The 13482-nt window shown below is 34.2% G+C and overlaps 1 protein-coding gene across 1 annotated transcript in view; it reads right to left on the reverse strand.

Moving 5' to 3' along the window:
- The window catches only part of COL21A1 (collagen type XXI alpha 1 chain), a 228191-nt gene that overhangs the window by 101104 nt on the left and 113605 nt on the right, over nt 1-13482 (reverse strand). Inside the window, exons 5-11 of the mRNA XM_072642503.1 lie at nt 13123-13291; nt 12802-13018; nt 11632-11805; nt 10764-10841; nt 9562-9570; nt 8405-8488; nt 5720-5782 (exon numbers count right to left, since the gene is read on the reverse strand). Of these exons, the coding sequence (XP_072498604.1) occupies nt 5720-5782; nt 8405-8488; nt 9562-9570; nt 10764-10841; nt 11632-11805; nt 12802-13018; nt 13123-13291 (794 nt within the window). The remainder of the gene's footprint in view (nt 1-5719; nt 5783-8404; nt 8489-9561; nt 9571-10763; nt 10842-11631; nt 11806-12801; nt 13019-13122; nt 13292-13482) is intronic.

Consider the following 13482-nt stretch of genomic DNA (forward strand, 5'->3'; position numbering starts at 1 on the left):
TGTATGTCCATTAGACTCTCAGTCATTTCAAGAGCTACCAGTTTCTTCAGGATTATGCGTTAGATACATGGAACTGATTTGACTAATGCCTGATTCTTATTTTTCTTGATCCTATGAGACAATGAAGTATGGTGAAAAAGGTAGGAAATATGGAATCAGGGAATCTAGGTTCTAATCCTAGATCTGCCACTTATTGTCTATAGGACCTTGAACCACTCATAGGACCATTCATCATTTCTTGGCCCCATTCTGAATCTATATTCCATAATATATTTTAATGAAGGTAGTGGGGAGAGGGGAAGGAATGTTTGAGTCCTTCTGTCCTATTATAGCAGCCTATGAGTTGTAATCTGCACAAATGGAGAAATCTTGTAACTCAAATTAAATAAATTTACCCAACAGCTTTACCCAGGGGAATCAGAATTCTAAGAAGGGAAGGGGAGATGGCTCAAAACCTCAAAAACCTGAGAATTCGCAAGAGTAGGATGATACTAAGACTAGAGTATAACTTCTAAGGTCACTCCATACCAAACTCAAACTAGGAGGTGCTTTTTCACCGATTTCTCAGTGCAGCCATTTTATGATGATTTTTAAAATACCCAGTGCCCGATAGGTATTATCAAACCCTGGAAATAATACCAATTTTCTATGGTTTTCATCGCTGTGCCTGTTTGGTGAGTGACACAAAAAGAATGACTACCCCTGATTTTATTTTCGTTGAAGGATAGAACTGAGATCCATGATGTTGTGGTATTGGACACAGGTTGAACATGAGTTTAAATCTTAGCTATAATACTTAATACCTATATGAATTTTAGCAAGTCATGTAATTTAGAGATGGAAAGGACATTAGACGTCATCCAGTCTAACCTCCTCATTTTAGAGAAGAGGATATTTGGACCTAGAGCGGTGAAATGACTTTGCCCAAAATTACATAATTTGTACGTAGCAGAGACAGGATTCCAACCCAGTTCTGACTGCTGATCTAAAGCTCTTTTCACTGCTTCACACTACATCTCTTAGCCTGTTTCCTCATCTTTAAAATGAGGAAATTGGACTAGATGACCTCTATATCTTCTTGCTGCACTAAGTCGGGATTCTCTCTCTCTCTTCCCCATATGTATGTATATGTATAGCTTGCCTGTAATGGCAAATAGTTATGTGATATCTATCAAGTTACTTTGTGTCTTTCTAAATCTCATTTATAAGTTTCTTCATTTGTAAAATAAAGAACTTTGGCTATATAATCATTCTGTAAAGTCTCTAGCATAGTATCTTGTATACTGTATATGTTCAATAAATGTTTACTGGATTAAATTAAAATTGAATAGAGCTCTAACTAAATTTCTATGACTCCTTTTTAATTTATATTCTAAGTTGAGAACAATACATATATATGTATGTATGTATATATATATATATATATATATATGGATTTGCTAAATTTTAAAAAAGACCTCTTAATAAAGTACATTTTAAAAGTTCTTTTGAAAGGGAAACATAGGTTTCCAATAATATAGTCAATCAACCAAGTAGCACTTATTATAAGTGCCAACTATGTGAAACAACTCTGGCTTTGACAATATAAAGAAAACGATGAAAGTCTGTGCTATCAAAGAGCTGCCAATTCATTAGGAGAGAGAAAATATACATACAAAGACATATAGAAAAATACGTAAAAGTAATTTGGGAATGACATTTGCAGCTAAAGAATAAAAAAAGACTTCATGATAAAGGGAAATCTTAAGTTAAATCTTGAAATAAAATAAGGCCTCTAGGGAGCCAAGGTGAGGAAGGAGTGAGTGCATTCTAGGAATGAGAGGGGGGATAGAGAGAGACAGAGAGAAAGAGACAGAAACAGAGAATACAAAGACACAAAGATGGAGAAATGGAACACTGTGGATGGGGAACAGTAAAAAGGCCAGTGTGGTCAGGTCTTGGGTACCTGGATACCCAAGAAGTATCATGGGTAATCTGGATAGAAAGATGTGTTGGGTTCAGGCTTTGAAAGATTTTAAATGGTCAAACAATAGTCAGTCAATTAACAATATTTATTAACTATTTAGAAGCACTACGGCAAGTGTTGGAGATACGATAAGAAGCAAAAAGAGTTCCTCCCTTCAAGAAGCTCTCTCATTCTAATGAGGGAGACACTGTGCAAAGAGATATGTATGTGTCAGCTATATATAGGGCAAATTGGAGGCAGCCTTAGAGGGAAGGCAATAGCATTAAAAAGGACGAGAAGGTGGATAGCGTTATAATATAAAAATACAATAGATTATAATAAAAAATATTCAAGATCACAGGAACAAAATGAAAGGAGTATTAACTTCACTGTTTAAATGTATTACCAGGGGCACTTAACACACAATAAAGCTGCTGTGTTTTGTTTTTTCTTTCTTAATTCACCTTGGGAATAGAAGTAAATAGAAGCAAACCATCTCTCCTACTTTCTGAAGCTCTACTGATACTGTGTTCATAAGGTAAATGATCCTAAAGAAGTTAGAAACCATTAATTAACATAGAGTACATAAGATTTTTAATATACATCCTATTATTTGTGAATAACAATAAATTACATTAATAAAGCACCTACTATACGCCAGACCTTGTGTTGAGCACTTTACATGTATCATTTCATTGGATCCTCACAACAATTCTGTGAAGTAGATACCATTATTATCTCCATTTAACAGATGAGGAAATTGAGGCAAATAGTGGTTAAATAACTTGAATAAGGTCACAGAACTAATATATATATGAGGTTAAATTTGAACTCACGTCTTCTTTCTATCAGACCAATGTTCTATCTGCTGAGCCACTCACATTACCCATACTTTCTAAATTTTACTGCAAAGTTCATATGCAGATATAAGTTCATTTCCAAATGTCCACTTGCTCTTCACAGTGTGATGTTTAAAAAGGTTCAAGAGACATAGTTTCTGGGCAATTTAATCATTTTATTAATGATGCCAGCATTTTAATAAAATGATGGTTATTCATCCATCTCTCTCAGACCAAAGATCATCATGGCAGTGAGCTCTGGATTTATGAGTGTGTGCTCATCCTTCATTGCTGAAGAAGACCATGCCATCAGAGAAATGATGACATGACTTGCACTTGGCTTTGTTTTGAGTGAGGGAGAGCTGTGCAGGTCACCAGCCTCACTTCTCCTCCAGAGCCATCTGAATCCAGTGACCAGATATTCCTCAAGATGACTGGAGATGACCCAGGATGAGGCACTTGGGGTTAAGTGACTTGCCCAAGGTCACACAGTGGGGAGATTTGAACTCAGGTCCTCCTGACTCCTGCACTGGTGCTCTATCCACTGCACCACCCTTTTGGAAGAAGAATGTTCAAAGGATGACAATAAACTCTGATTGGTTAACGATTAATGAGAAGTGCACTTTACACAGAGAAGTGGACCTACTCAAATGAGGGGTTGAGAATGATAACATCATGTCACCCTTGGAAAGAGAGACGATCTCTCTACCCAGACCACCTCCAGCCTTGAGCAATTTAGACGAAAGGGTCTGTCTCCAGCCAAGCTTGATTGAATGGAATTCACCTTAGACCAGTGATTCCTTGTAAGGTTGGTTGGGGTTGAATAAGCATGTTAGCTCAACTGGAGGATTTGAGATAAGGACAGAGAAAAGGGGGGCAGTCTGAATCTCCCCAAATCAATGATTATTAATAATCATTTCTCTCAACAGAAAGGATTTATGCAAGATCTTAGGCTTTAAAATAATAGGTAATTATTAAAAATTCTTTGTTGAACTCAAAACCCTGAGAAGGAAATGAATTTTAAAAGTTTAGTGAATTAAGATAACTCTCCAAAAGACAAAGAGGTTGTATTAACTAAATAATCTTTCATGGTCTGTTTTCAAACTACAAAAATTGCTTTAAAATTATTCATTTTTAACTCTTGAAGAAAATTGTCTCCAAACCAGTGAAAATTCAATCTAGAGAGAATCCTGGATATTAAATCAAAAGACCTACACTCAAATTCCAACTCAGTCACTTAGTGTCTGGGTGACCTTGGATAAGTGACTGAATATCTTAGTGGTTTTGTTTCTTCATCTATAAAATGAGAGAATTAGACTACATGATCTCTAAGATATCTCCCAATTCTGACATTTTGTGATTCTGCCAGAGCGGTCCATTATTAATCCATCATTATTATACATGTGAACTTTCACATATAAATACATAAAAGCCAGGTTCTTTTCATTAGCTAGCATTTTCAAATGAAATGAGGCACCAAAAGCAGAACTACAGGTTATAACAAAATACAGAAAAGAAAACTCCTTACCAAGATCACAACATTTTTTTATAACTAATGCCAATACTGAAAAAGGAAGGGGGTAGCATTTTGTGGTCTATAGCTTCTTCCTTTCCTTTTGTGGATGGTGCCTGACTATATTAATGTTGAACTCCCAATGTTAATCGGAATTCCTTAAGATAAAATGTGCAAAAGGTTTCCCTGAGAAAGTGTGATTGGTTGCTTGGACACATACACCAATTTCAGGGAAATGAAATATAACAAACTGTACCGAGTTAAGAAACCGATAAAAAAAAAAACTGGAAAAACAGTGTTAGATTTCAAATTCAGCAGGAAGAAGAAGGGCTATAACTTAACATGTCAACACATTAAAAAAATACTTCAAGTGAAAACAAAAATATTCATGTTTTCCTTGTGATTAGAGCATGACATTTCAAGAACCCCAAGGACCAGTTCTTCTCTAAGAAATACCTTCAGTTTGAAATGTTTGCCTTCCTTAAGAAGTTAGCTATCCCCTAGATGAGATAGAGTATACATATTGTCAGTGGGACCTTCCTTTGAGATTTGTGGTTTCCTACATTCATTTTGTGGTTTATATCTGGCTGTTTCAACATCAGGCTCTTAAAATTAATCACAGTCCTTTAAGATAAAATGTTCAGGCGTCGCTCCCAAACCAACACATATAACACAGATTCTTTCTCTCTCTCTCTCTCTCTCTCTCTCTCTCTCTCTCTCTCTCTCTCTCTCTCTCTCTCTCTCTCTCTCCTCTCTCTCATTTATTTATTTATTCTAGAAAACATCACTTGGAAACACACACAGAGGCATCATTCAGAAAGCCAGTGTACTATATAATAGCAGTTTGGAAAGAATGGGAGAATCCAAACTCATTGGGGGAAGATAAAAGATGTGATATATCACCCTACAAGGACATATTCCTAATTAATTTTCCTGAAGTATTTTAAAAGGTTATTTCTTTTGCAACTATCTTGAATTAACATATTTAGAATTTCAAGATGTACTAAAACCTTTCCAACAGTAAAATATATAGTATAGAAGACTCATTTGTAGATTTTATTCTTCAAAGTTTTCTTCTTTTAATAATACAGCCCAAAGAGTATAAATGTCTTTTAAAATCAAATCAATAAGAATATTCTTGTGACATCTGAAACAATTTAAAGTTTGTTTTTATCTTACAAACTACCATTGCAATAAAGGAGAAAGCCACAGGAAACCAGGATACTATTTAGACCATATCCTATACCACTGGAATATGTATATTATATGGAATAAAGATCAACAATGTTTGGGGGAAGAAATGGAGAGATATGAGGGAAGGCTTAAAGGGAAAAAAGGAGCTGGAACATGATATTTAACAAAGTGATACAAAGCCAATTTTACAATGACAGGACTATAGATGACTAAGCTTTTAGTACTCACAGGCTTACCATCTTGACCAGGCTGTCCTGGATAACCATGATTCCCAGGTTGTCCAGGGTCTCCCTTGAAAGACAACAGTAAATAAATAAATCACAAAACAGCTCTGTCCATCAGTGTAACAAAAACATAATGTAATTAATATGTCATGATGACAGTCTACCTCTGTTGCCTAACAAATCGGTGGCCTTCAAAGAATGGGCAATAAGCCTGAACACATTTTCAGAAAATTAGTGACTATACCAGAGTATTACTATAGACAGAATTTTAAGCCAGAAAGTTACCACTCACTCAATAATTTAAACAAAACAAAACAAAATCAAACAAACAAAAAGCAATTAATGGGAATAAGACTGCATGTTTTTCTCCAATTCTGGTAAAAATTCATTTAAATTGTAATAAGTTCTTCATCTCTCTTTCAAGGAGCTTGGTTTGGGGCATCCTGCTGAAACTTACAAAGCCTCTTAACTCATTTAATAAGTCCCTAAACAATGCCCGGAACAGAGAAGAGTGAATTAGAATCAGTTCTCAAGCATATGGACCATTCTTTTGGATGAGATCATTCCTATAAAGTCCAGTGATTAAATTTTAACTAAAGGCCTATACTGGCTAGAAAAGGCTGTATGAAGCCAATCTCTTTGTTCCAAAACAATTCTTTAGGCTACTGGCTAGAGCAATAAAATGCAATAGGAAAAATGAAAACGGCCCAATTTAGTTCAGGGGCATAAATGGAAATGTGGAATAGTATTTTAACATACCATCCAATAATCCAAAGGTGTTTTAACAGAAAAAAAAGAGAGAAATTACGTTCCTAAATGTGAAGAAAACTTAAAAATCTAGAAACAGCAACTGTAAAAATGCAAGTAATCTCTACTTGATGGGATATATTTTGCAAATGAAATTTCTTTACCAATGAGAGAGATGGGGAAGGAAATGAGATGCAGAACTCTTTATTAGGGCAGTGGGAGCAGAGGTAACATATAACTATACTTTTGTGCTTCTGAGGAGATACTTAGTATTTTCGTGCATGTATGAGTACGTGGAGGTGTATTTGTGTTCCTTTCCTCCAGTTCCATAAATAAAAACTTTCTTAAAGACAAAGTTTGTCTTTCACAATGGCTCCCAAGACATGGATCATTCTTTTCACAATAGAAACACATGCCAACAAAATTAATTTTCCTGCAACATCATTATCATTCAGAGAAATATTCTGATGTTTAGGAAAAAGAGAAAAAGAAAACGTTCCACTTGACAAGTTGAAAATTTTTATAAGGAAGAAGTTAAGAAGGACAGCCATTGGGAATGGATACTATTTAAAAGTACTTTAGAGCACTTTCTAGTCTGGGATCTCTTTTCTATTAAGTTACCACACATCTGCCTTTCCTCAGACCACAGGAATTTCTGCTACAATTCAGAATTCCATGATTCTGTTTCCAGAACTTAACTTCCTTCTTTTACTTTTGTCTATGAATATTTAACATACCTATACTCCTTTATTATAAACACACATACACACACACACACACAGATCATAAACATCACTAACAAATGGCATTGTGTTTAAAGTTCAAGACATCAAGATTTTGTTAAACTAACCATCATTCTAACTTCCCAATGGTCTAAGTTTAAAAAATCTATAAAACACAACCTCAAGTGATATTTTAAAATTAACTTTCCTAAATTCAGTCCAAAAGCAAACTGATAAAAAATCCAAAAATCGTAAGATAAAGTCACAGAATTTCAAGTCATCTCGCCAAACACATATCTTAGCATGCTATGGCCAAATCTCAGAGTAATTTTAGAAATGATGCCAATATTGAATAAAGGGATATAAGACGTACCATCTTATTTTCAGTTTTACTTTTGTGATAACATTTGAACTTTAACATGTTCAAGTTTAGACTTTAATTATAAGCAGAGCATGAAACACATGACGAAAATTTATATGTGGGATTGATGTACAAGTAAAAAAAATCAAAATTATGTGTTTTGATAATAGTTCAACAGACTATAAAGTGAAGATGTTCCAGTTATGGTGAAATTGTGATGCTCTCAATTTAGAAATAGGAAATTAAATTTGATATTATACATTCCTATTTAATATAATCTTAGCCACTAGATTTGGCAGGAGAAGTTGTACTTGCAACATGAAAATCAGTTACAGCATCTTATTTTGCATTTGATATTTTCATTTTGCCAATTCAATACCAAATATTGCCAAGTAGGGAACAAGGAAAAATAACTTTTTTTTGAAAATCATACATCTACTTTAACTAGATAAAATCATCTGGTTAAAGCATGATGCTCATGGAATTCATGGATTCTATTAGCACCAATACAAAAACTGAAAATGCTTGCTCCACTGTCAATGGGAAAATAACATCATCTTCCTGTTTGAAAGACTGCTAATGTAGGCATATGAAAAAAAACAATTATATAAGGTCAAATTTACAATGGTTATCATAGAGAGTGTGTGGTACAATTTGCCAAGACTATTAGTTGAAGACGTACATTGATAAAGGAGGTTCCCTTGCTGGGATTTCTCTCTATCAATGAAAAATTATAGGTTCATATAAAAATATCAGATTGAAATGAAAGATAAAGATAGTAAACAGTGCATGGGGTATGCATATGTGAGAAGTAAAACCCATTTTTCTTTATTACAATTGCATCAAAGAATTCACTCACTTTGGGGCCTGGGAGTCCTGGTTTTCCTGGTGGGCATACACAGGGAGCTGGGGTAGAGCCTACATCACTGGGACCATTCAGGCACTGTGCAAAGCAAATAACAATAAGCAAGAACACAGGCTTAAAACCTTTCAAACATGAATGTGAGTGAATCACTATAATGGGACTTCACCTTGACTTGGTCCTTGGGAACCTTGAACAGACTACCACAGGTGAGACAGTGTGACCAGGAAACTATCATGGTAAAACCTTTATACTGTCTTTCCCAATTTACTAATACAGATCACACAAGTTCAGAGACACGATATATGAGAATTTATTAAGTTCTCTTATTATCCCTCCCCAATGTATCTATCATGCACATTTTTTTGATCTTTGACACAGAATCTATTACTGTTTGCACTGGTAAATTAGCTCAATAACATTTGTATCTCTTCAGTTAATGCTTCTATATGTGAGACGTTGAGAACAATATAAGCATGGCATCTCTAGACACTACAAGATTGCCCAACACAATGGCTTGGGATGCTTCTTAAGCTAAGAGAAGCACAGAAATGCTCAAGCTTGGAAAACATATTGATTACTAAGGTTATATATCCTCTGTAAAAATGAAATAGATGAATTCCTCTGAGTTTGAGTGCAAAGAGAAGGCTGAATGGTAAATTACTTATCCTGGCCCCCAAAACTAGCCTAGCACTCAAGAACCATCCTAATGAAGTCATCCTGTTGCATCAGCACAGAAAATCAAGTTTATTAAATCTTTAAACAAATAAAAAAATAGCAGAAAGACTCTTTGGAAGTTCTTCCTCAGTTCTTTCATCAGGTCCCATCCTACAGCAAGGCTAACTTTACTTCAAGCTCTTTACTTGGTTTCCTATGATCCTATCACCAATGTTACACCAGTAATTTAAGTAAAAATAACTTTTATTTACTGTAAGAAAAATTTCATAGGTACTTGCCATTTTAAGCCAATCTAATAGAGAAATCAAAGTCCAGATTACTTCATGGAATATGAACATTTTGATTCTGTAGTGTATCGTTACATCTATAAAAGCTGCTTCCAACTGGTCATTCTACTTACAGTTGTTAGAAAAATATTTAATATTCCCAAAGTACTCATCTGACACAGTAAGGTGAATAAAATGACTCAGGCTTACCTCTCCATTCTGCAACAAGAACAAAAACAAAATATATAGCTAATCAAATTTATGCAAAATTGACATATAATCATCATATTCAATGTATGTATGTGATCATATTATTTTGTCATATAAATTAGATAAAAGAATAAGAATAACACATATTTACATATTACTTCAAGATTTGGAAAGCATTTATTGTAATCTTTTAAAAGCCTATCTTTTATCTAAGAAAGGACATGTTGTCCAATAATCAAACCACACCTTCCCACAATAAATTGGATATTCAAACAAGTTTATATATATGTATATATATACACACATACATGTATATATATGTGCGTGTACATATATAATTAATGTATAATATTACATAATTATTTTATATTATTATTGAAGTTAAAACTATATGAAGTTACAATTCCTCCAGCTTTTTGTTCCTACACTTTAGTGAGTTCCTTTTTCTGCATATACATGTTCTATGATCTTACAGAGCTCTAATTCAGAAAACAAACCAAAAAAATGAACAATCAATATTTACTTATTGTAAATGGGAAAATACATAATAATTTACATGCTTGTAATCATATACGTCATAGCTGGCCCTAATATTTTAGATAATAAGTGAGGAGTTTTGTCCAGCTATTCTAAAAAGATAATTAAACATTCCTGCCATAGAAGTCAAAAGCATAAAAGGATTATAAACCTAGAGTTGGAAGGGATTTTGGAGGACATCTATTCAACTTATCCATTTTGCCAGTGAGAAAACTAACAGACAGATAGATAATAAAATGGTCACGTAGCCAGTAAGAAGGTCAAAGGCAAAATTTGAATCCTATGTTTGTATTGACCTGGTCCAAATATTTCTTTTTATATACAAATAATCATAATCACAAAAATTACTATATTTTTCATATTCTGTGAGGAAACAAAAACACCTTTAGAGAAAGTAGACTGGGCTTTTCTTATGAGTATTTCCCACTTTCCTAAGAGGGATTGTTTCTTTGCATTTCTCATTTCCATTCAGTGACATAGTGTGATTTCCCTTTTGTACTGTAAACTTCAAAGCAATTTTTGCTCACATGTAACAATTTCTACTCATGTCAAAAAGAAAATGAACTGTAAAATACACATTAATGGAAGGCTAAATCATCATTCTGTTTCTAATTTATTCTAACAGCACTGAAGCAAATGGCTGAAAGTGAACCTGTCCTACTTACAAATCCAGGGATTTCACAAGCTGTTTCACGGTTATTTTGTTCTGGGTCACAGTAGATTCTTAGTTTTTGGACATCAAACTATAAACAGAAACACAGTAAAGTAAGTATGGTTTAAGGAAGGGCATAGGACAATTGACTTTTTGAGAATAATGAAGAAGAAACTAGTGTCACAAATTTCAAATGAATTAGCAATTATTAGAAGCACAAAATCACAGCATTCAATTCAATGTAATGCAGTAAGCAATGGTGAAATTAGTAGTGTAACCTGGTGGTAGTGAGAAAATACCATTATGATAAGAAAAAAAAACCTGTCGAGATCTACAAATCCCAGATTTTTCACGGTCCTATCCATATCCCTACACTTAGAACTGCTCTTGCTCTCTGTCTCTACATTTCTGACTCATTCATAAGCAATATGTCGGGGTTTTTTTTTTAATAGCTGTAGGTGCAAGCTGAAGACAATCCATGACTATTTTGTTTTCACATAACATTCTCATTTTCAAAAAACTTTAACTTTCAAGTACATCAAATTCTATGATCTTCACTTAGTGCCCTGGCCATGTTCTTTTCTATATCCCTGTGGTTGTCTGTTTCCTTTAGGGAAAAACTAAACCAAAAGAGTGGGAAATCCCCAAGTGTTCTGAGAAACATTTTTCATTCATCATCAACTCTTGCATAGGTCAGCTAAAATTTGATTTAGTCCGTCTCCCCACAAAAAGTAAACCATTTTATTAATAAACAAAAACACTATGACCTAAATGTTTCAAAAGGAGTAATAACTATTTAATTAAAATGACATATAAGACATGGTACTGAAAATGCCATCAAATAATAACATGAAATGCAAGATTTGAATAGTGGAACTTGCCTGGACAGTTTCTTCTTTCCCAGAGTATTTCCCTATTTGGGTTTGGCCACTGACATAAATACCTAAAACTGGGTGTAATGGCTTGCTTTGTATTTGTTGATCATCGATATACAAAGTTACATCCTTTTCAGTTACTAAGAGACGGATTTGATGCCAGCCTTCATCAAAAAGAGTCTACAGACACAGACAAAAAAAAAGCAAGTTTTACAAATTCTATTTTAATGAGCGCATTAAATGAAGAGATAATATAAAATGCAAAGTTGTAGATTTATATTTTACAACATGAATTCCCTAAATTTGAAACATAGACATAATATCAACTGTTATCATGTCTGGGGATAAGATCCATTGTCTCTGTGGATTAACATGTAACTGGAGAAACACTAGCTCTAATCTAAGCCCTGCCACTTATATGTCATGTAACTTAGGTTCATTTTATAAAAATGTATCCTTAAAACTAGTTCTGTGACCACTACCTATTCTAACATTATTAAAGCTTATGAAACATGTGGATACATCAAAGATCTATGATTTCATTAGTGTGAGGGGACTCCTTCAGCAACTTCACATTTGTCCCTTTCCTATAAAATTCTAGATAACTTCCCTAAGGTGCCATAAGGGTAAAGTGACTTGCCCATGGTCACAGAGATAATACATGTCAGAGGACAGATTTGAAGGCAGTTATTCTTCATTGTAAAAGACCCTGATGTTCACGAAGATCAAAGGCAAAAAGGAAAAGGAGATGGCAGAGAACGAAATAGATAGAAAGTGTCATGGAAACAATGCATGTAAACTTGGACAGAAGAGATAGTAGAAGACAGAAGAGTCTGGAATGCTGTGGGCCATAAGACCAGGAGGAGTCAAATTGTATTGAATGACTGAAAAACTACAAAAAACAATTCTTGATTTCTAGTTTAATACATTATCCACTATACCACGCTGCCTTATTACTAAGCCTGTTGTATCTTAATGTCACATAGATTTATAAATCAGGCTTCCTTCAATTCCACCATTCATAAAGTAACATCAACATCTTCCAATCCTGTTGCATTTCTATCCTGTAAATGATGACATTCAAGAAGAGACAAGTCAGAGTAAACTCCTGTTTGTCCCCTGAAAATATCGAAGTGCAAATTCACAAATATCCTTAGCAAAGTCACATAGCTTTACCTTAACATCAGGTTCTGCAAAAATGACAACTTGAGTGCCATTCATTATGCTGGTAGTGGTAAATGACAGGGTTTTTTCAGCTCCATTTAAGGTAACGGCAATCTGTGGCCTTCCATCAGTGGTGATGATTCTCCATACGTCCCACTTTTTCTTAACTTTAAACCTCTGAGTTGAGACAAATACATATGAAGGAGGAAGCCCTTCTGGGAAAACATTGCTAACGAAAAACAAACACACAAACAAACACTGATTGAGTGAATTTTCAACACCAATAGCTACCTAAGAATCAAGACAAAATAAAGACTGATAGACACTAATTACCTTGTGAGTTCTGATAAATCAACTTGTGATGTTACTTCATATGCTTTTGTCTTGGTTGGTGACAGTGGAATCCTTTTCTTTACTTTCTTTTTCACACCCAACCCTAAAAGGATGTCAAATCCCTTTTCATCACGAGCTGCTACTGGAATTCTTGTTGGACAAACAGATTCTAAAAACCAAGAGGAAAAACAACACAGGTAATTGAACATGTAAACAACTCAGGTATAAACAAATTAAATGTGGAAAATGCTACAGAATGAATTAGTAGAGAATCAATTAAGTTTTATTTTAAGCACCAACTATGTATGTAGTATGTACTTATTGTACTAGACGCTAGGAAATCCATGGCAAAATTAAAGC

Source organism: Notamacropus eugenii, chromosome 2 (genome assembly GCF_028372415.1).
Source record: "Notamacropus eugenii isolate mMacEug1 chromosome 2, mMacEug1.pri_v2, whole genome shotgun sequence".
Classification (NCBI taxonomy): Eukaryota; Metazoa; Chordata; class Mammalia; order Diprotodontia; family Macropodidae; genus Notamacropus; species Notamacropus eugenii.